The 23,595-nt window shown below is 36.4% G+C and overlaps 1 protein-coding gene across 1 annotated transcript in view; it reads left to right on the forward strand.

Annotated features, from left to right (window-relative positions):
* CSMD1 (CUB and Sushi multiple domains 1) overlaps positions 1–23,595 on the forward strand; it is a 1,149,005-nt gene that overhangs the window by 1,002,192 nt on the left and 123,218 nt on the right. The window contains exons 39-42 of the mRNA XM_065681530.1: positions 834–903; positions 2,889–3,005; positions 6,963–7,172; positions 18,711–18,899. Of these exons, the coding sequence (XP_065537602.1) occupies positions 834–903; positions 2,889–3,005; positions 6,963–7,172; positions 18,711–18,899 (586 nt within the window). The remainder of the gene's footprint in view (positions 1–833; positions 904–2,888; positions 3,006–6,962; positions 7,173–18,710; positions 18,900–23,595) is intronic.

The following is a 23,595-nucleotide window of genomic DNA, read 5'->3' on the forward strand; positions in this document are numbered from 1 at the left end:
ATTCAGTTTTACCATTCCAACAGCAGAATGCATAAGCTGAGCTCCTCAGAGGACAGAATTGATTAAAAAAAAAACGACTTGTTTGTGCTGATGTCATCAGTTTTAACTGTATCAGTGCAAGGAAAGCTGGGCGCATTTTGCAGTTGTTCCTGGGCAGCCTAAAGTATGTGGGAATAGACTTTGCAGGTTACAGATGTCATTTTTCTTGTTCTTGTGATGTTTCTTAAAAATAAGCAGAGTAAATTGAACATGACAGCTTAATAAAGAAGTGTGTGTACTTTTATAGCTGTCTGCCTAGATGCTGCATGTATGCAGTGAGTCATGTTGTGAGGCCATGTCAGAGTTCAAGACCTGCTGGTAACCGTGGATGACTGTCTTGGTATGGTCCACATCCATACCATCTGTAGCAAGCAGATGTGGAAAAAATTCTTCTCTTCGTGTGTACTGCTCACTCAGAGTATTAGCTGATTCACTCCAGATTGCAGCCTGAAAATGAACTAGTGAGAACCCTGGAATTGAAATAGAAAGCATGTAGTCCATATGAATGACCATATTACGAATGCACGTAGTCAGCTGCTTCTGTCTTGTAACCAGACTTAAATTTAGTCAAAAACATCGAGAGGTTTTCAAATTATCAAAGAAGAGTGATTTAAAACATTTATCCAGTAGAAAAATAAGTATTTGAAAATGGAGTTTAACAAATTCAAAAAAGTAATTATAATGCACTTGGTTGGTAAAAGAAAAAAAGATCCAGGAGGTCCTCTGTAGCTCTGCCTTCATGAAAAGTCCCATAATAAGTATCTGTAATCTAATATTTTGCCCTATCCAAACAGGGTCGTTCTCATATTTCTTGTATGCCAGGAACAGTTCGACGCTGGAACTATCCATCTCCTCTCTGCATTGGTATGGATACTTACTATTTTCAGTGTGTTCTGACCATCACTCAGAAGAAACTCCTGGCTTTGTCATGCCTATTGTTCCTTCAGTTAATACTGTTTAATTCAAAACTTCGAGTTTCCATTTCCATCTGTGAAATACAGATTATATTTTTTTCTTTATATATAGTGTATATGCTATTTTAAAAAATACTATCGGTGGGGAAAGGAGGAAACCTGGATGTTTACCATTATTTAGCTTGTCTTGAATACTCTGCTTTAATTCAGGCTGAATCTTCTTCAGAAGGGAGAGGAAGTTGACACATTCCTTTTGTAGCATGTTCAGCTTAGAGAAACTTCTCAAGAACAAGCCAGGTTATGCAGGGAGCCTAGGAAACTTCTCAAAGAAGCAGGCAGTCTGTCTGTAGTAGGAGCTCTGAAGTGAAACCTTCAGGGGTTATAGAATGAAAGAGCTAAAGGGAACCAGAAAAGGCTGTCTCTTTTCTTCTGAGAAAGCTATTAAATGATGCTAAGTAAAAAAAGCAAAGCTATAGAATATTTCCTTTTTAAGCATACCAAGACCTTACGCAGCAGATGTGAGTTTTCCCTGTGTAGAAAATAATCTTGCTCTGTTGCACTGTTTCTTGGTTAAACAAAGTTTAAGAGAGTTAAGTTTCTGGTGTCTTTTGCATGCACATTTCAAGAAAAAGCAGGAATGGAGGGGAAAGAAGCAGACATCCATAGTAAGATTTTGTCACTTCAGCTTTGAAATACATTCTTCAGCGAATGCTTTTAACTTCAGTATTCACTCAGCAAAAGCTGTGCCTTTTAGCTTCATATCTAAGAGTAGTTTAAAAGATTGGGATGCTACTAAGCAATTTAATGTGAAATGGTTTTATAGATTCCTTGTGACATTGGGCCTATATATTACATTGTTTTGTCAACTTCTACAGAAACAGTCACTTCTGATTAATATGCAAGCAGTGCAGTTCCTTCAAATCAGTTTTAGAAACGGAAAATTTATTTAGGAAGGTATATTTTGGGATTTGGCTGGCATGGGGCTAATCTTATGTGTTACCTTGTATATTAAGTATAGTTCCTATTCAAAAACTATGCTTTGGGGTTTTTTGTGTTGTTTTGTTTGTTTGTTTGTTTGTTTAGTTTCTGTTGGTTTGGTTTTTGTTTTGTTTAATGGGGGGGGGATTGTTTTGTTTGTGGGAGTTTTTTGTTTTTTTGTTTGATTGGGTTTTTTTCCTCTTTAGCTCATAAAATGTTGCTATCCTGGAAGCTAAAATACCCCCCCAAAAAGAAACAAGCCCTTAAAATATGATTCCTCCCTTCCCCCCCAACCTTTAAAATGTTGATTTTTCTAGAAGTGCAAACAGAGTCTGTTGTTTTCACTAAATAATATGTTTAACATTGGACGGAGGTAGAGATATTTAAGAAGTTCAAGACTGATGTCAGCTTTTTAGCACAGTTCTTCCTTTTTTGATTCAATTTCTTGTGTGGTCTAACCAGGAGGTTATTTTTATTTTTTCAGTACAATTATCATAATGCACAGTATCAAAGTATCGCAGGTCATACATCCTTGTAATACTTGACATGAAAACTCGTGGGCTTTAACGTAATGATTCCTCAAATAATAAATATAAATTACAAGTTTTTAATTTGATTTCTTGATGTTGCTCTTCATCCATATTATTTTCCTAGTGAAAGTGTAAACTCAGCCACTTCTTTACAAGTTGCTTCGCTTATTTATAATTTAGCTTTATGCCATCCTAAATGATGCAAATGCCTTTTCAATCTCCAAACACATGAACTGGCTGAAGAAAAGAATAGATATAGTAAGCAAATTTTGTTTTTTTTTTTTTATTCTTCATGAGGAATGTCCTGACTGTGATAAATTAACTGTTTAGGGGGCATGGGGATAAAATGGAAAATCCATTTTTCAATTCCTTGTATATTAAATAATATTATTGAAAGATACAGTAACTTTCTTTTTATTTTTAATAGCTAAATGTGGTGGAACACTTACAAGCATGGGTGGTGTGATCCTGAGCCCAGGTTTTCCTGGAAATTACCCTAGTAACTTAGATTGTACATGGAAAATTTTATTGCCTATTGGATATGGTAAGTAATCTTTCATTTAAGGAACAATTATTTATGATCACCAGATTTAATTATTTATAGGAATATTCTAAATTCCACTATGAAATAGATTTTATCCAGTGAATTCATTTAAAAATACATCTTTGTAAAAGCAACTTGTTGTTTGTAAAACTCAGCCAGTTTCAGGAACTGATTTCAGAGCAAATGAAATCTGCTGCTTGAAGATGTCAGATGAATAAGATAGTGTAACTTCTAAATTAATGATTGGTTTTCCATTTAATGTCCTTTCATTGTTCCCAAAATGACTTTTAAATAGCATTTCTTACATTCTATGAAAATGGACAAAACCTTCTTTCTAGCAGTATGAATTTGGTTTAAAACATTCTAAAAGTGTATTTCAAGTCCCAGGTAACATTTTCCAACTTAGAAACTCTCTAGGTTTGCATTAAAAATATTGTCATATGGAAAATACCTTTACAAATAAATAAGAATTAGGTTAACAAGGTAGTCATGGATGACAAAGGATCTATTAGAGCAAGTATAAAACAGTCTTCTATCGTTATCGGAAATAAGAAACGAATAAGTTTTCTTGCTGTGAAACATTATGTCCTGTACTGTGAATTCAATGCTAATAGTCAAATAAGAAAAATAATTTTAAAAGCTCATTATGAAATTCAGTGTACGCATCTCTGTAAATGAGTTGCTTTCCATTTGCATTCACGCTGTGGTCTAAGCCCAGCCGGCAATGAGAACCACCCAGCCACTCGCTCACTCCCCCCCCTTTCCTGCCCTCCCTCCCAGAGGGATGGGAAGGAGAATCTAAAGTGTTTAACTCCCACAGGTTGAGATAAGAACAATCCAGTAACTAAGGTATAACACAAACCACTACTGCTACCACCAATAATAATTATGATGAGGGAAATAACAAGGGAAGAGAATACAACTGCTCACCACCTGCTGACTGTTAACCAGCCCGACCAAAGCAGTGATCTAGCCTTTCTGGGTAACTCCCCCCAGTTCATATACCGGCCATGGCATGCTGTGGCATGGAATACCCTTTGGTTAGTTTGGGTCAGGTGTCCTGTCTCTTCTTCCTCCTGGCTTCTCCTCCTCCCTGGCAGAGCATGAGACTCAGCAAGTCCTTGGTCAGAGTAAACATTACTGAGCAGCAACTAAAAACATCAGTGTTATTAGTGTTGTTCTCAGGCTGAAAGTCAAAACCACAGCACTGCACTAGCTACTAAGACGAGAAAAATTACTGCAACTGATGAACCCAGGACAATCTTCTAATTGAAATTAAGGTTTTTGAAAAACATTTAGGAAAAATACATGTTTATGTTTGTGTTTAAAATGTGGTTACTTTAGACATTTACATTTTTCTAAGTAACTGATAAATCTAGTTTTTACTTTCAAAATGCAGTTTTTTGCTGTACTGAATATTTACAATTAGTTGTATAAATTCCTTCTCAGTAATTAAATATGGATGATTCAATTTTAAAGATACTCTGTGGCTCAACAGAGACTATTTCAGAACAGTCGGCTAATATTGTTTAAATACCTAAACACTGATTTGGGGTCTATATAAATATGTCAGTTACAATGATCTGCTTGTCACTTTAGTAACTTAAGTATGATATCAAGTGGCTGCTTAATTCTTTAGCATTTTTATGCTGCTTATATCCAGCATACTCACTAGATGCTGATACTGGTGAGAATCACTAAATGCTAATACTGAAGTCAAGACGTTTCCAAGCTGCTTGGTGTCTTACTTCATCTTAAGTCCTGAGAGCATTGTAAAATGAGTGATTTCACTCAAGTCAGACTCAACATATCATACATCATACAAGAGATGGCTGTTACTGAGACTTCAGTATGTTCTGTGTGTGCCTCACTTATTTATAGCATTGGAATAAGTTTTCTTATTCAGCATCTGAAATACTTGTTTTTATATCTTGCACTCTGCATAGGTCAGAGAAGGAACTAGAGTCTATCCGCTATTGTTACGAGTGCTCTACGACAACCAGTTTATTTGGTAACTTATTTAGTTTCTCCTGTAAAGGGAAAAAAAAAAAAAAAAAAAAAGAAGCCCCTTATACACGAGGGATATCAAACCACAGAGGCAAAAAAATAAGCTGTAGAGCAGTATTGAGTTAATGACTTGCCCTGGCGATTAATCTCTAAAGTACTCTCCTGGAATGACAAATACATTCTACTGCTAAATAAGAACTTAAAGCAGAGAGTTAATTCATTGAATATTTTACATTGCTTTAATAGCTCATTCAGTATTTCTGTTTTATTCCATTCCAGCTAGTTCTTCATAGTCTAGCAGAGTGAGGTTAGGCACAAGCAGTACGACTGAAAGTTACTTTTGATGTTATACATATATATATATATATAGTTTGAGAAGCCTGAATTCCAAGTCCTTAGTCCACATGAAGTAGTGCCAGAACTTAAAAACAGCTCTTCTCATGAGATTAGGCTTACACTTCCAGCTGTTCAACATTTTGGGAGTCGTCTCTCTCCCTTTCATTTTGTGAGAATGGCCTAGTTCAGCCACCTGACTTCCAGAGAGGGTTTGGGGTCAGTGATCCTGAGTAAAATACCTGTCACCAGCCTGGAGTTCAGTGCGTTTTCTAGAACTGCATACAGAGTAGAATGGCTTTAAAGACACAGCGGTCCAAGCTGGAGGGAAGAGTAGGCAAATATGGGTGACATGGGTCAGGAAAAACACAGTGGAGTAAATAGAATCATAGAATAGTTAGGGTTGGGAAGGACCTTAAGATCATCATCCCCTTGCCATGGGCAGGGACACCTCACACTAAACCATGCCACCCAAGGCTCTGTCCAACCTGGCCTTGAACACTGCCAGGGATGGAGCATTCACAGCTTCCCTGGGCACAACCCATTCCATTGCCCCACCACCCTTACAGTAAAGAACTTCCTCCTTACATCAGATCTAAACTTCCCCTGTTTAAGTTAGGTATGTGAACTTCTGCCTCTGAAAGGTCACTCTGTTAGTGGGCTGATCCTGAGCTTCTGTAAGAGACCTGGCCCAGCTGCAGTAATGCTCTTGAGTCCCGACCATGCCATGACACAGCAGGATTTGTGATGTTTGCCTCGAGTGTTTCTGTTGTCTGGTTTACAAACCTGATAAATATCTCTTTGTTGACTTTGTGACTTCCTTTTATTGGTCCCTTCAAGGGTGGTTATGATATTTATTGGGTACCTGTCCTGGGTTTAGCAGTAGTAGTTATTTTTCTCCATCTTGGTAGCTGGTGAAGCGCTGTGTTTTGATTTTCAGCCTGGGAATAGAGCTGATAAGACCAATTGTTTTTAATTGTTGCTAAGTAATGTTTATTCTGGCTAAGGACTTTGTGAGCCTCATGCTCTGCCAGGGAGGAGGGGAGGCAGGGAGGAAGCAGAGACAGGACACCTGAGACAAGCTAACCATAGGGATATTCTATACCACAGCACGTCATGCCCAGGATGTAACGGAGAGTTACCCGGAAGGGCTAGTTCACTGCAGGGTTGGAGGAGGTATCGGTTGGTGCTCAGCTGGGGGGAGTGGGGCGAGTTATTGGTCGGCTGGTGTTGAGGTGTTGTATTCTCTTCCCTTGTTATTTCCTTTATCATTATTATTGGTGGTAGCAGTAGTGGTTTGTGTTATACCTTAGTTACTAAACTGTTCTTATCTCAACCCGTGGGAGTTGCGGGGGGAGTGAGAGAACTAGCTGCGTGGCTGGGTTTAAACTATGACAGTACCAAAAAATTAGAAGCTCCAACTCTTGCAATATTTGGTGGCTATTTTATTAATTTAAGCATTCCACTTTGAGTGGTGACTAATATGTAAATATAGTGCCTATAACTTTTTTTTTTAATTTGCATGCTCTTGCATTAAGCAGCGTAGAATCGTAGACTAGTTTGTGTTGCAAGGGACTTTAAAGGATCTGAATTTTTCTTTCCTTCTCAATGCTGCAGGTGCACACATTCAATTTCTGAATTTCTCTACTGAAGCAAATCACGATTTCCTTGAAATTCAGAATGGGCCTTACCACATCAGCTCTATGATTGGACAGTTTAGTGGAATGGAACTTCCATCACCCTTGCTTAGTACTACTCATGAAACACTTGTCCATTTTTACAGTGACCACTCAGAAAACAGGCAAGGATTTAAGTTGACATACCAAGGTGAGTAGGAACTAGCACATGAACTTTGTGGTTAAATAGGAAAAATAAAAAGTTTAATTTTTTTTTAAATGTTACACATACAGGAACTAGCATTTTTAAATCTGTTTAATCCATGTGTTGAACGTTTTTTCAACTGAAATTGTGTTGAATTGGAGTCTTTATTTTACTGACATAAAAACCTGGGGCTAAAGTGATGTCCTTTGCCAAAGGTTGCAAAGTTGATAGCTCTTTCCATACCATTAAGGTGTACTGTTACTGGGCAATGCTGCTAATATTCACTGTCTTGTTTATTTTTTCTTCTCCTTTGTTTGCCTTTCAGTAAGCTATATGTCAAGTCAATCTTAGTCTGATTTGCTTGGATGACAGGACTTAGGCTGTTGTGACGTCTGACTGTCATGATTCTTGATATACTTCTGTTATGTAATTTTGACAGCATTGGCAAATTTCTGTAAAATTTCACAGTTCCTAGAAATATATGAAAATCAACATTAGTAACATGGATGAGAGAGTCCTGAAATGGTGCCCTATTGAGAGGAAAGGTACAGCATTACTCCATAGATACCAATGTGGTTTGGCTTGTTGGCTACCCAATTGGAATATTCCTTGTCACAACTCTTTTTAATACACAGGGTGTCTTGCCTAACTGCTATTCATGTGATACAAATGTGTGAGGGAGATAAAATTTGAGAAGCTGGCATGGGCATCATATGCAAAATCTTCTATGGGCAAAAGGAAGCACATCATATATGGAAAGCTGAGAATTTCTTTTTAGTCAGTAAAGTTGTCCGAGTCAGTTAACACAGAACAAAATCATAAGCAATGTAGTTGAAATTGTTACGCAAAACCTTCCTCCAGTCTGCCTCATTTTTTTTTTGTGTGTATTTTCTTCACCTTCCCGGTGCTTTTATGGAGCCTAACATCACCAGCTTCTGTCTTTTTCATGTAGAACTGGAGAGGCAGCTATCAGTATCACAGTCTCTTTGCTGGGGAACATACAGAATCATAGAATCATAGAATAGTTAGGGTTGGAAAGGACCACAAGATCATCAAGTTCCAACCCCCTTGCCATGGGCAGGGACACCTCACACTAAACCATACCACCCAAGGCTTCGTCCGACCTGGCCTTGAACATTGCCAGGGATGGAGCATTCACAACCTCCCTGGCGAACCCATTCCAGTCCCTCACCACCCTGACAGGAAAGAATTTCTTCCTTATATCCAATCTAAACTTCCCGTGTTTAAGTTTTAACCCATTACCCCTTGTCCTGTCACTACAGTCCCTAATGAAGAGTCCTCCCCAGCATCCCTATAGGCCCCCTTCATATGATGTTCATGATAGGTATTTTTTGCTTTTCAGTCTCAAGTTCCACTTCATTTATTTATTTTTACATTTTCCTTACCACAGTCATCTTCTGTCTTGCTGGTTCCCAGCCAAACTTTGAAAGTTGTTTTCCCCAGCTTCAGTTACTATAAAGGTCTATTGACAGTTAAGCAGTGACTGCCAGAGCTTGACAGGCCTTTAGCATACATTGTAGTTTCAGAGCATAACCTAAAGCATGTTAGATGGTAGTCACTTGCCTGCTAGCAATTGTTAAAATGGACTGAGACAAGCTCAGGATGACGTAAGTCCAGACATATCTGAGTTCTCTGAAATCTTGCAGTGTCAGGTACATAAATGCATGAAGCCTAATCACATTTTACTCTGACATAAAACTCCTATATTTTGTTACAAGGGCTTTGAAATGCAAATAAAGTAAGGTAATCCAGGAAAGGCTTAATCATTTTAGTGTCTGTTTATGCGAATGCAGTGCCCTGGTGTCGGTAAACAGAAACTGTATCAATATTATGTAGATATATGGCAATATACATTAAAAAAAACCCAAACAGCCTTTGTTTGTTCACTTGCTGACAAAGCAAGTTACAAAATTCATCCATGCTCCTGGCCAGGTAAACCTAACAGTTGCTACACCAAAAAGCCCCAGTCTTTTGAAAGCTATCAGTAATAGCTTACCTGATTTCGAAGAAGCATATTTCAAAAATATCTAATCTCTCAGGGCATTTGAAATAGGTATCTGAAATAAAAGGGAATAAATAATCGTCAGGAATAAGTAAAGATTTTATGTACAACTGCAGGGTGTATGCTAGTGCAAGTAGGTGTAGCACACACAAAGTAAATTCTGCAAAGAAAACAAATTTATATTAAATATTTTAAAAAACCAAGTTTTGTCAGTTCTTTCGATTTTGACCACTTCTGCCATTTCTATAGAAATGAATTTATAAAACAAAGCAGATGGATCTGAGGACCTGACATCTTTATATATTTAATAGATATTTTTTCAGACTGCTTCTAGTGGTTCCCATTTTAGCATGTCCTAATACACTGTAATTGGGAAAAAAGTTCTATAAATAAAAAAAGCATTGTGTTTCTAATAATGAAATTAATTCTATGTAATTTTTAAAAAAGTTGAGCAGGCAAAAAGAGTCCATAGTTGCAATCACAATCACCAAACCCATTCTAGTTTCTTAATGAATGCACTGCATACCACTTGCTGCAATCTCAGGAGTGTTGCATCCCAACTAGAAGGAAGTGCAGCAGGAGGGCCAGGAGACCTCCTTGGGTGGATAAGGAGTTGCTGATGAAACATAGAGGGAAAAAAGAGGCTTATAAAAGGTGGAAGCAAGACAGACGGCCTGGGAAGAATACAGGGATGTTGTCATGTGACATGGTTTAGTTTGAGGTGTCCCTGCCCATGGCGAGGGGGTGGGGGGTTGGGGGAATGGATCTAGATGATCTTAAGGTCCTTTCCAACCCTGACTATTCTATGATTCCATATTAGGAAGTGCCCACACAACTGCATGGCTTAGTCCATTAATTTTACATTAAAATGGATTTAAGATTAAATTTGTCCTTTTACTGAATGGTGCTAAACTTGGTCAATTCAAGGACTGCTTTTTCCTGTACTAGGTAGAATACAAGTCATGGCATTAAGGTAGCACACTTTCTTTGCAAGGTAGATGCCTTCTTATAAAGATACTAGCCTAAAGCTAAAGTGAGATTGTTAATAGGTATGCTTATTCAAGCAAACTTCCATATAATAAAAAATTAAGTTTTCTAGGGATCTTAGCATTTTATGAAGGATAAGGCTTTTTGATAACCCCTCATCTCAGGGGAAAGCAAACAATATGAATATTGTATAGTGAATGATAGAATTAATAAAGCTATTTCTCAATTTTTCTACTGACTTGCTGAAGGCAGAAAAGTACTTACAAGATTGAAGCTTAATATAGCCTGGGATTGTACTCTGGGCACATTATTTTGGGGAGGAATAAAAGTGTATGTACACTGAGGAATGGAAAATACTTGCTTCCCGTGCTTGCAAGCAGCTAGTGCTGCTTCTAAAGCACTACCCTGCGAATTCTTATAACACAACATTTGAATATATAACATAAATCACCTAGGTAATGCGTATTTCTGAATGCAGGAAAAAGCTTTGTCTCCTTAGCAGAACCCTACAGCAGATAACAGCTCTCAGTACCATTGCTGGCCAGCTGCTTGTTGTTTTATGCTCTGATGTTTTCATGTTTTGTTATCATTTCAGCCTTCCAATTGCAATATGAAAGTAATGGTATGTATTCAGTTATGATCAGACTGAGTTACTGGATTTGTGTGTGTTGGAAAAACCTTTAATTTCACCTGTGGCAAGAAGGAAATTAATACCAGTTACCTGTTGTACTATCTGAACCAGTTAAGATAAATTTAGATAGTACTAGTATTTATTTGTAAAATAATGAGAGGATTTTAGAAGTGCCTGATTTTTAAAATAGCAACATTAATTTTAATTACACTTTTTCTGTTGTTGAAATAAATATTGTACTCTTTAATTAAAAACAAACAAACAAAATAGGCATTGAGAAGGGGTTGCTTTTTTTCTCTCTGCTGTGTTTTTGCTACTTACGAAAAGCAGCAAAGGCAGGAAGCAACCAGAAATACTTAGATGAACATTTCTAAACTGCATTTGACTGGTAATCTTGAGGTTTTGAGACAGTCACATCTGTCGAATCTCAGTATCTGAGATGTAAACAGCCTATGCACACTAGATCTGAGGGGAAGGAGAATAGTCACACAAGTTTGATTGAGAAGCCAAGTTAGCTAATTACAGGCTCAGGATACTCTGCATACAGCTGTAATGACTCAAAATATATGCTAGTCAGAATAAATAAATAGTGTTTATGGACTCTGAGAGATTCATAACATGATTTAGTACACAGAAGAATACAGTTAGTCTAATGGCTGTTAAGACATATTTGTGTTTTTTTTATCCCTGGATATATTATTTACTTTTACCTCAAACTTTTAGAATTTCTGGAACATCTTTTTTCCACATAGCTTTCCCTTTAGGACTAGTGCTTCTTAAAAATAGTACAAATAAAATAATACAAATAGTACAAATAAAACATTTTATCCGCTTCCCTCAAAGAAGCCCTATTGGCTTCCATTACTGGGGGAATCCCATTACTGGAACTCTAAAAGCATGTTCAGTCTGTTCTAGATTTACTAAAATAGTGTACAGCTGAGTATGAGGTAAGAATCTTAACCTATTGTACTAGGAGAGCAACATGTTCCAGAAAACAGAAAAACATTCTAATTGCACTCCCTTTCTCCCACAAGCACACTCATGCACATACACAGCATGATTTTAACATGTTAAATATGGTGACCTTTATTCAGCAAAAAGACAATTACGATGGAGCTTCTGAGTCAATTCTTGAAAAGGTCTCGTGAGAAAGTATAGCATGTTATCAGGCCAGGTGTTCTCCAAAACACGACAAATAAAGGTTACTAGCTTGACAAATCTTTCCCTGGATGTACAAAAGCTGAAATGTGGAAATCTTTCACTTTAGGATTAAGTGGAAGCACAGCTTCATTAGGTACATTCATGTGAAGGATAGCTTTTCTAGCTTTTGCCAAAAATCTAGTCCAGACTCTTCTCTTGAAAATTTTTCACAGTGAGAACAATCTTCTGTTGGAATAATCTCCCTGGGGAAGTGGTGGTCTCTCCAACACTGGATATTTTCAAGATTCGGTTGGACAGGGTCTTGCCTCGACTGTACTTTTGCCAAGAAAGATAGAACTAGATGATCCTTGAGGTCCCTTCCACCCTGGTATTGTACAATTTGTTTGAAAGATGGAGAGAGAATTTTTATCAAGGCCTTTAGTGACAAGAGAAGTCATGACATAGTCGCCATCACAGAAATGTGGTGGAACAATTCATATCATTGGAGTGCTGCAGTGGATCACTATAGGCTTTTCAGAAGGGAAAGGCAAGGAAAAAGAGGTAGTGGGGGTTGCGTTGTATGTCAGGGAGTGCATCAGCTGCCTTGAACTCAGTGTTGTGAGTGGGAAGGCTGAATGTTTGTGGTTGAAGATCAGGGGGAAGGCCAACCAAGTAGATATCCTGGTAGGAATCTGTTATAGGCCACCTAGACAAGATGAAGCTACGGATAAAGCATTTTTCAAACAACTGGGAGAAGTTTCAAGATTTCTTGCCCTTGTTCTTGTGGGGGACTTCAACCTGTCAGATGTCTGCTGCTAGTACCGTAGAGCAGAGAAGAAACAAAGAGGTTCTTGGAGGATGTGGAAGATAACTGCCTAACCCAGCTGGTTAGTGAGCCAACTAGGGGAGATGCCTGTCTAGATTTGTGGTTCACAGACAGAGGATTGGTGGGTGATGTGATGGTTGGAGGCCGTCACAGGGAAAGCAATCACAAAATGATTGAATTTTCAGTCTTTGGAGAAGTCAGGAAGGACAACAAAAACTTCACCTTAGACTTCCAGAGAGCTGACTATGGCCTGTTTAGGATGCTGGTTAGCAGAATTCCTTGGGAAACATTATCAAAGAACTAAAGGGTCCAGGAAGGATGAACACTCTTCAGGAATGAAATACTTAGGGTGCAGGAGCAGGCAGCCACTATTTTCCAAAAATCAAACAGCTGGGGAAGACCAGCCTGGCTGAACAGGGAGCTACTGCTTGAACTCAGGAAAAAAAAAAAAGAGAATTTATCACTTGTGAAAGAAGGGACAATCACCCCATGAAAAATACAACAATGTTAAGTTATGTAGGGAAAAAGTTAGAAAGGTGAAGGCACAGATGGTACTAAAGCTGTCCACTGCCAGAAAAGATAATAAAAAGTACTTTTACAAATATATTAGCAATAAAAGGAGGACCAAAGAGAACCTCCATTCTCTACTGGGAGAAACCTAGTGACTGAGGATGAGGAAAAGGCTGAGGTACTTAATGCTGCCTTTGCCTCAATCTGTAATAGTCACACCAGCCATCCTCAGGGTACCCAGTTCCCTGAGTTGGATAGTAGAGATGGGGAGCTGATTGAAGTCCCTGTAATTCAGGAAGAAATAGTTAACAACTTCCTGCTCCACTTAGACATGCACAAGTCTATAGGGCTGGATGGGTTACACCCAGAGGTGCTGGAGGAGCTAGCAGAGGAGCATGGCAAGCCACTCTTCACGATTTGTTAGCAGTCCTGGTTTAGTGGACAGGTCCCAGAGACTGGAGGCTGGCCAATGTGACATCTCTCTACAAAAAGGGCAGGAAGGATGCAGGAAACTACAAGTCTGTCAGGCTGACCTCAGTGCTGGGGAATGTCATGGAGCAGATGATCCTAAGTGTGATCATAAAGCAAGTGCAGGAAAACAGGAGGATCAAGCCCAGCCAGCATGGGTTCATGAAGGGCAGGTCCTGCTTGACCAACCTGATCTCCTTCTACAATAAGGTGACTCACCTGGTTGATGAGGGAAGGGCTGTGAACATTGTGTATTTAGTACAAGTAAAGTAAAGCATTTCATACTGTCTCCCACAGTGTTCTAGAGAAACTGGCTGCTCATAGCCTGGATAGGTGTACTCTTCATTGGGTCGGAAACTGGCTGGATGGCTGAGCCCAAAAACTGGGGGTAAATGGCATCATTTCTAGTTGGCGGTGAGTCACTAGTAATGCCTCTCAGGGCTTGGTGTTAGGGCCAGTATTGTTTAATATCTTCACTGATGATCTGGATGAGGGGATTGAACCCTCAGTAAATCTGCGGATGACACCAAGTTGGGTGGGGGAGTTGATCCGCTGAAGGATAGGAAGGCTCTGCAGAGGGATCTGGACAGGTTGGATCAATGGGCTGTGACCAGTGGTAAGAGGTTCAACAGGGCAATGTACCAGGGCCTGCATCTGGGCCACAACAACCCCCTGCAATGTTACACGCTTGGGGAAGAGAGGCTGGAAAGCTGCTTGGCAGAAAAGGATGAACCCATGCTAGTCTAGTCTGGTCTGAGAAGTGGAATTTGTTCTTGAGTCTTCAGGTATACACAGCATGATACTGGAGGAATGTGAAGTAAGACAAATGAAAGGTTTAAGCAACCTTAATTGTGAGTTTTCCTGACATATAAGTGTTTGTATGTTCAACTCTCTGCTAATACAATTCTTCTGTAAAGGAATTATTTCTATGTTGAAGTGTTACAGATGTGTGTGGCACTTGCAAAGGCAACGTCACCCTGGTGTTAATGTAAGGAAAATACATGTGAACTTAAAACAGGATAGTGGGTGATCAATTATATTACTTTTGTGATTTACCTTCTTAATAGTGAAAAATATACTACAGGAGGAAATGCCGAATGTCAGTATGAGATGATAATTTTAAAATTCAAGTATTTGACTGCTGCTGGCATTGAAATTAAATGTTTTTCTCAGATTTCCTTTACAATGGGCTTCATTTCAGCCTCTCACTAGAGAGTGGGTTTTGTTTTTTTTCTGGTGTGAAACAGTATATAATTTTTTAAAGCTCAGTACCAAACAAGGCTCTGGCCATGACACTCATAAAAACAACTTTCTTTTTGAGGTATGACATCAGGATTTGTGGATAATATTTGATAGTGGTGACTGAATAACAAATTGCTCTTTTAAATCAAGTATAGTCGCTGTGTATATCAAAAAGCCACATGTATAAATAATACTTATATTAAAACTGTAAAGCATATTTCCTGAGTGGCCTGTAAATCATGTTATCACAGTCAGATGTAGTACCTGACTTAGAGTTGCACCAATAATTTACGAGTCATCTATAGGATTTATATCATAAGTCACATACAGAGAGTATCTTCACATTTTACACTTAAAAAAAAACCCAAACACAACAAAAAAACCCCAAACCAGCCTGTGCTCTGCTCTGTGAAAGCATGTGCTTTCATCCCTGACTGACTGACCTTCAAACTTATGATAATCTGCTTTAGGCAGGGGTTCTGTTCTTACTAAAAAAAGTGCCAGAACCCTGTCGTACAAAAGCAGGAAAGCATATCCATCTCTGAATAAGCAGTAGCTAGAATTCTAAAAGGTAGGGTTTGTTTGTTTTTTTTCTATTAACAATTCAGGGGACTTTAAGGAATGTTGTGCAAATTAGGGGGGCAGAGAGATGTTGATGTTCTTTTGAGATTTCCTATTGCAACTCAGCTATTATTATGTTTTATTCACATGTAGATCAATGAGATTTTTTTTCTTCAATTAATTTTAAGACTAGCTTAAGAAATCTTGAGACATTATTAAATATATCATCTATAATGTAACCTATGTATACCATGTTGCAAAATATTAACCAATGAGGAATGATATTTTTTATGCCTATTCATCTCCTCAAAAGGTTGTGTAATCAAAGTTTTAAAGTTCCAGTTCTTACTGTTGTTATTCCAAAACACTGTCACTGTAACTACTGGGCAAGGTAGTGCTGCACCTTGTCAAATAAATCTATGAGATGCTCTGAACCTCCAGAATGATCTTATGTTGTATTTTTAATATAATTTGCTAAGTAGCTTTTTAATATAATTTAATATATTAATATTAATATTAATGTCCTGAATTCTTAGATAATCTTTCTAGTACTCTATTTTGTATAAAGATGTTGATAATAATGATATTATCTGTAGTAGTACTGTATGAATAATGATGGCAGTACTAATAATAGCATTAAAAATTAATGAGCCATTACTAGATTCAGCACAAAATTTTAATGGGCCACAATTAAAGTAGAATAAAGCTTTTTGTATTTCCTTTCCGTTAGTGATTCATTCTGACTTTTAAGTTTTGATATTTTTTCTTAGTTTTTTTGTTATTTGAGAGAAGGGGAGTCTGACTTGGGGAGGATTTCAGGTATTTCTGGTACATCAACATCTCTTCCACTGTTACAGCCATGGGTATCTGGATTCACTAAACAAAGCGGGGGGGGGGGGGGGGGGGGGAAGGAAGAAGAATGCCTTTTTAAAATAAATCTATTTATTTTGTAGCATTACTGTAATCAGCAATGACTAAAAAATCTCATGATGGTAGCTATATTTCAGTGAAGCAATTAAGTACAAACTTCTTTTTAAGTAAGCACTTAAGAACACCTAGGTTATATGTTTAGCTTAATCTTGTTGGAATAGCTTGTTTAAATAATCTAATAAAAAATAGCAAGTATATACTTCCAGGGTGAATACGTCCATATTGTAATGATTAGCTTTGAAAAAAAAAATACTTTGTTCAAGATTATGTTGTTCATCTCTTGCTGTATTTTTAGAGCTTGGGCTTAATGGCACATGTTAATATAAAGCACACTGCTGTTACTGCTCTTACTTGAACTTTCTTATATTCTGAGAGAAATGTTTCACGACTGTAGATGGAATGCTTACAGAAAGTGAGGCATTCACCTTCTCAGTAATTATTTCTTAAACTGCAGTTACTTGCACTCTACAGCTTCTCTGTGTGAAGTTGTTTGTGAATGATTCTACATAACATTTTTATAAAACTTTCTTTTTAATTCCTGTGGAACTATTTATCATTTAAATATTCTAAGGAAATATAGCTTCAATATAGAAACACAAAGTTTTGAATGATCTTTGTATCTTAGTAAGTGTCATTAATGAAAGCTCCCTCTGAATTTTTATCACACTATTTTGTATTAATTAAGGTCTTTAGAAACATAAACCCTAACTTTAAATATGATTACTAATTAATTTTTTTTATTTTTTTTTTTTTTTGTATGGCCATATACCTAGAAGGAACCTTTTCCTTGGTAAACTTTTCTAGATCTTTCTAATTCTCTGTGACTTTATAGTTTTTCATTAATTCATTTTTTTCTTTTTTCTTTTTTTTTTTGTTCAGGTGATTGTTTTTGTACAGCTTAATTTATATTTAAAAATCCAACAAATTGTGAAAATCTTGTGTTTCATAACATTTTAATTAATGAATGACTTTGTTATACCTTACTGGAATACTTACCATATGGTTTTTATAGGTTTTACTTTTTTATAGTTTTATTTTACTTAAACAATTTATATGATCAGTTGTGTGCTGATTTATTGTTGAAGTCATTGTACTATTTAATTGATGCAGGTAATGAGCAAGCTGCAATACTGCCAGTCAAATAAATCTAAGCCACCAGAGTAATTTATATGCATATCCTCAATTTGAAATGCTTGTTTTTCTGTCTCATGCTCATAGTGCTGCAAAACTGCATTTTTTGTTTTAGTGTGGTTACATCCATTCCTAGTAGATGACACGACAGATGAACAGTATATGAACATTGTCAGAAAAAGAAATTGTTTCAAGTTCTTATTAACTGTTTATTGTGTAAATATACTTGCATATTAAAAAATCAAAATTTTGTTCACATTTTGGAAATTGTGACCGTGGCAATTCAATAGATTTGCATTTTTAGAAAATATAATTTAATTTCAGGCACCATGGAAAAATTCCTAAATAATGTTTCTATTTTTTAGTTGGAATTAATTGCATTTTTCTTGTATATCAGGATAGGAAAACGATATTTTAAACATTCTATGATAATTTTCCATCTTCAGAATCTTAGCAGAAAAGTGGCCACCTATTAAATTTGGTCAATTATTAGTAAACTATTAGTAGTACTGTGTGCATCTTTTTCAGACTTAACAAATTTAATCTGAATATAAATGAAGTTCATAAAAAAGTTTGATGTACTCATGAAATTATGAAACTTAATGACATACTTACTAAGTAATCCATCTTATTAAATAATTCTGTGTATCTTGGTTAAAAAAAATGTTATTCTATTGTGAAACTGTTACTTCTTAGATCCTAGGTATTAGCTCTGAACCTAGAAGTGCATTTTAAAATAAACAATAATTTATATAATATTCTAATCTGAAGCTTCAACATAAATTACTAAACCGCAATATTCCATCTTTGTGCCCTGCACTAAAAGTTTCTTTGATTCTAAATTTCTGTTGTAGATTCATTCAATTCCACATTTTGATTTTTCCTATGTTTTGTTTGTAGCACTAATTTTTTCATTTCTTTATCAAGATCGGTATGGTCCTAATTGATAATTTATTTCCTGTCATGTGTTAAACACATTTTAACTGGAGTTTGGCACTCCGGTATTTACCTGTTACGGAATGTATTACAGAATTTATTTTACTTCCTGTGATGAGAGCTGCTTAAGCAGTAAAAAGTACTTCTGTTCTCTTCCAGCTTACGAGTTACAAAACTGCCCTGATCCTCCTCCTTTTTTGAATGGTTATATAGTCAACTCCGATTACAGTGTGGGGCAGTCAGTATCATTTGAATGCTATCCTGGATATGTTTTGAGGGGTCAGCCTGTTCTCACATGCCAACATGGAATCAACAGAAATTGGAACTATCATTTCCCCAGATGCGAAGGTAAGTTTCTGGTAGTACTTTTACTTCAGAACTGACAATGCTTCCTGATTTTTGTTTACTTGTTTGTGTGTGTATATGTCACATATTTTTGCTGAAGAACTGTACCTTTATTCTAATCTGTAGTGTAAGCAGCTGAAGTCAGAATAATATGTGCTTTTATAAATCATAAATATTTTATGGATCGTGTTCCTTAGCAGTGATTTATTGTTCATATTAATATCTGTCAATTGCGTTGATTATGAGAATTCATGATATTGCCAGAAATTATTTTAAACTCCATGCGATTTCTTTTTTCCTTTTTTCAGATTTTGGGACAAAGGGAACAGTGTACAATGTAACATACAGAATTTTCTATTGTAAAGCTTTTACTTGGACTTTTATCTAGAAAATACAAGTGTAGAAACAAATTCCTGATGTTCCTTTAGACCTTTAGAAACTTTGACAAAGTCTTGTATGGGATATTATGTCAAAACTAGGCAGCTGATGTGTAGAACTGGTGTCCTAGGTAATCAAACAGCTAAGATAAAAAATAGATTGAAATAAATTATTTCCATCATAACAAGAGGCTAATGTTGCTACAAGTTTTTACTGCAGAATGTGTGTTCAATATATTTGACAGCAATCCTGAAAGATGGGACAGATGCTTCCCTACACAAAACACCCAATAGATTAGTCAAATGAGAAAAGGCTGTGTGGAATTCAAATGAGATTTAACTGAACTACAAGTATGAGTCGTGAAAAAACTGTCAGAGTAAGGTCAGTCATTCTTCTTCAGGACAAACTACTAGAGGTTAGAAATAATTTTGGGACAGATTAAAACAGTGTTTTCTGCTTTGGATTCTTCTGTGTGACATCAGGATTTGAGTATTGTTGGAAGCAATAATTACACTAGATGGACTACAGGTTTGCTTCAGCACTTCAGTTCCTTTCTTCCCAAATTAAGATTTTAGTACTGTGAATAATAACTTTAAATTTTTCTTTTAAATTATTTCTGAGACAGGTATAGTCCTGACAGCTTAAATACATTACTCTGCAGCATGAACATGTGTTTCGTACATGTACTTGGAAAGGGACATTTGTATTATTTCCTTCTGTTGTCTTATAAAACCAATGTTGCAAGAATCCATAAAATTTAAGTTCTAGTCCCATAATATTTAATGCAAATTACCATAAACTGTTCATAAATCTAGTAAAGTGAATATGTAGAAAAGGTTGAAAGTATTGCGTAAGTCTTGGAGTGCAGGGGGCTTACAAGGAAGAAATAAAGTTTAAAATTAGTTTTCTGGATGAGGGTTTTAAAACAAATGTTTGTACATTTCAGACTTGTTAAAGTATAAAACCAATTGCAAAAGCCCAGTTCTTGTTAGTTAAAAACATATTATTTGTATTGTTATTGGAATTATTAAGCTAAGAATTACTAAGTTCTTTTGCATTTCAGTTTAAACTGTATTTTATCACATTATTGCACAGACATTGTAGAACTCTGACAGCCTCCAGGAGTAAGACATAAACATGCCCTACTAGCCGAAGGGAGAAAGTCTGGAGAGAACATTTGTCATTGGGAACGAGAAACACCATGTTCTCTGACTTCAGCAGTAGGAAGTAGTACCTATTTGAGCAGATGAAAGTATTGAGTTTTAGTTTTGAATTAAAGAACAGGGTTTATTGTGTGTTATATATTATGTGTAACTTCTCTACAATCAATGAGTACATCTGTGAAATGGCTATCAAATTTTGGCTGCTGTTCTTATGTCTTCCATTTTTTCTTTGGTTTTGGTTTGGTTTGGTTTTGTTTGGTGTGGTGTTTTGTTGGTTTCTTTGCTTGTTTGTTTTAATCTGCATCAGTACAGCTGGAAGAGAGTTCGCACCTTTTGCAAAAATATAGTAAGAAGGAATTTATGCAAATAATTTAAAAACGATTTTGGACTATTAAATTCTCTTTCAAGGAGAAGAATATGTAAAAAAAAAAAAAAGTATTTTGGGAAGCTATGGTTGATATTGGTCCATACTGCTCTAGGCAATATAGACATCCCTTACAAAACCATACCTCCCAAAAGAGTGGAGAGGCATGAGAGAATGTAGTTCTTTGTAAGAGCAGAATAATGCTTTCCTTAAAGACACAAGATGTGATAATGCATCACATCTTTGTCAGTGATTGGTTGTAACTCATAATGATTTTTTTTTTCTTTTTTTCAAGGTCTATTTTACATACATAAGTCCTTACATTGAATGTGAACTGTAGCTCTGTCTGACATTTGATTTAAAATTCTAGCACTTCACAAAATGTTTCCATATATTGCACAAATTAGTAAATAATTAATTTTAAGTTCTAAAAAAAACCCTGAAAGATGAAGGTTGTGGATTCAACTTTATCACTGTTTTGGGAAAAAAAAACAACCAAACCCAATGTTATTGATGATAAGACTGCACTATAAACAAGTATGAAATATTTTTTGCTCACGTTAAACATGCAGTAAAGTTTTACAATATCCTTAAAGAGCGTTATAAAAGTGTAAAGGATGATGATAGAATATTACTAACATATGTTCTATATGCAATACAATTCAAGGGTGAAAAGAACAGTTACAGTTACAACCATAATATGAGAGAAGTCTAGAAATAATAATGTCACTTTCAAAAATGTTGTGAAAAAAATAATCTGAAGAGCATATGGAAGATACGGGGTAATTGCTTGATAATTGTAATTGTAATTTAATATTAGTAAATTAGAAATGAGAAGAATAAAGTGTATAAATTAAAATTAAACTGAGAAGATGGATAAGGAATGTAACCATTATGTTCTGCAGCTTTGAGAAGTAATCTAGCTTCCTCACTTGATAAGATATGGTATCAATATCACAGCCATTCTGTTTTGTTTTCCTAGCCTGTAATAAAGCTTTTGTGTAATCATAGAAAAGTTTGGGTTGGAAAGGCCCTTAAAATCATCTGGTTCCAAACCCCTGCCATGGGCAAGGGCACCTCCCACTAGACCAGGTTGCTCCAAGCCCCATCCAGACTGGCCTTGAACACTGCCAGGGATGGAGCATTTACAGCTTCCTTGGGTAGCCTTTTCCAGACCCATATCTTTTCTGTATTCCATGATTCCCTTAAATTCAGTACCTTCCAAATGTTCCCTTGAAATGTTCAGTACCATTTCAAGCATCTAATATAGACAGGGAATTATCATTGTGAAGGTCTCTCTCAGAAACATAAAGCAGCATATTTCTTTGTCTGCTGGCATTAAAATTTTCCCACTTCTGTATAATCATAGTCTCATATTTTTAGATACCTGATTTACTGTTATCAGATATTCATATATTATTTTTTTCCTATCAAGACTAAAGATATACTATTTCTGATTTAATTAATTGGTAAAAATCCTGGTACCTGGGGGAAGATAAGAACAGTTAGACTAGGAGGCTTTTGATACTGATAGTTTTTATAAACATTTGAACCTAGGAAGACAGTAAGAGATGTCACATTACTAGAAATTCTAAACTGAATTTTTCCAGTCCAGTTGTAGTTCCCTACCTCCACCTTTCTATGCTAAAGAAGGGTGGTGGGTTTTGTGGCTTGGTTTGGTTTGGTTTGGTTTGGATTTTTGCCTGCTAAGAAATGTCAGGGCCATCAGCAGGCAGGGGAAACAGTAATAAAACAAAGCTGGTGAATAGTAGTGTTGGGTCTGTAAGCTTGCCCTTCTAAGAAGTGTCTCTGAAAATCTGTGTCAGTGTTGTGAAAACAATCGATCCTACACAAGAAAGTGAGTACACCTGTAGTGTTTAGCTAAACTGCAGGTACTTGCCAATATCGGAATTAATTCAAACATGCTGCCCTGTCCCAGAAAAACAGCATTTTGCACATATATCCATATTTTACGCTTAATTGCTAAAAATTTAAAACTTTCTGAGATTGCAATGGCAATTTTTTCTGTCACTTTAAGGGCAGTGGTTACCACCTAGAGTGCTATGGCTAAAACTTCAGGACTTTTCTTCTAGATTTTCTGCCTAAGACATCTGAAATCTGTGGTGTATGTCTGTCTAGCACCTGTTAGGTCATTCAGTTGTCTATCTTAAGCTAGTAAACTAAGCTTCTGGTCTGCATAGTTCTATTCCCATTCAGAAAACACATTTGTTGGCTTTATGCTCTGTGATGAAAGGATGGCATGGTTAAACTTCTCATATTGTGGGGCTAAAGACAGGCATCCGTAAGTTCATAAGTGACATTGTTGTACTTGAGATAAATGAGTTTCAGGTTTATAATACAAACTTGCACAATAGGAGCTTCTCTGCACTATTTAATGTTTCTTATACTCAAGAGCCTTTTCAAGGTATCTTCATCCCATATACATTTCCACTGCTTCATACTAGATCATGGTACTTGAAGTCTTCCACCCCTACTTCTTAAGTCAGTTACACCAAGGCTTGGTGTATATACACACATACTGTGAACAGTTGTGGACATTTTTACAATAACAGGGTTAAACAGTTATCAGCCATATTGAAAACTGTAGTCTGGCACTGGAGGACTGTTTGAACTGCAAGATCTGTATGATTTAGGAAGCCATCCACATTCTAAATAATATTCTCCACTGTGTATCAGGTGATTTTAAACAAATTAAAGGGCTTAATCTGTATACGGAAGAAAATTAGATTAATTTCTGCTCAAGAGATCATAGTAGAAGCATGTCATGTAATTG

Source organism: Lathamus discolor, chromosome 5 (genome assembly GCF_037157495.1).
Source record: "Lathamus discolor isolate bLatDis1 chromosome 5, bLatDis1.hap1, whole genome shotgun sequence".
Taxonomy (NCBI): domain Eukaryota; kingdom Metazoa; phylum Chordata; class Aves; order Psittaciformes; family Psittacidae; genus Lathamus; species Lathamus discolor.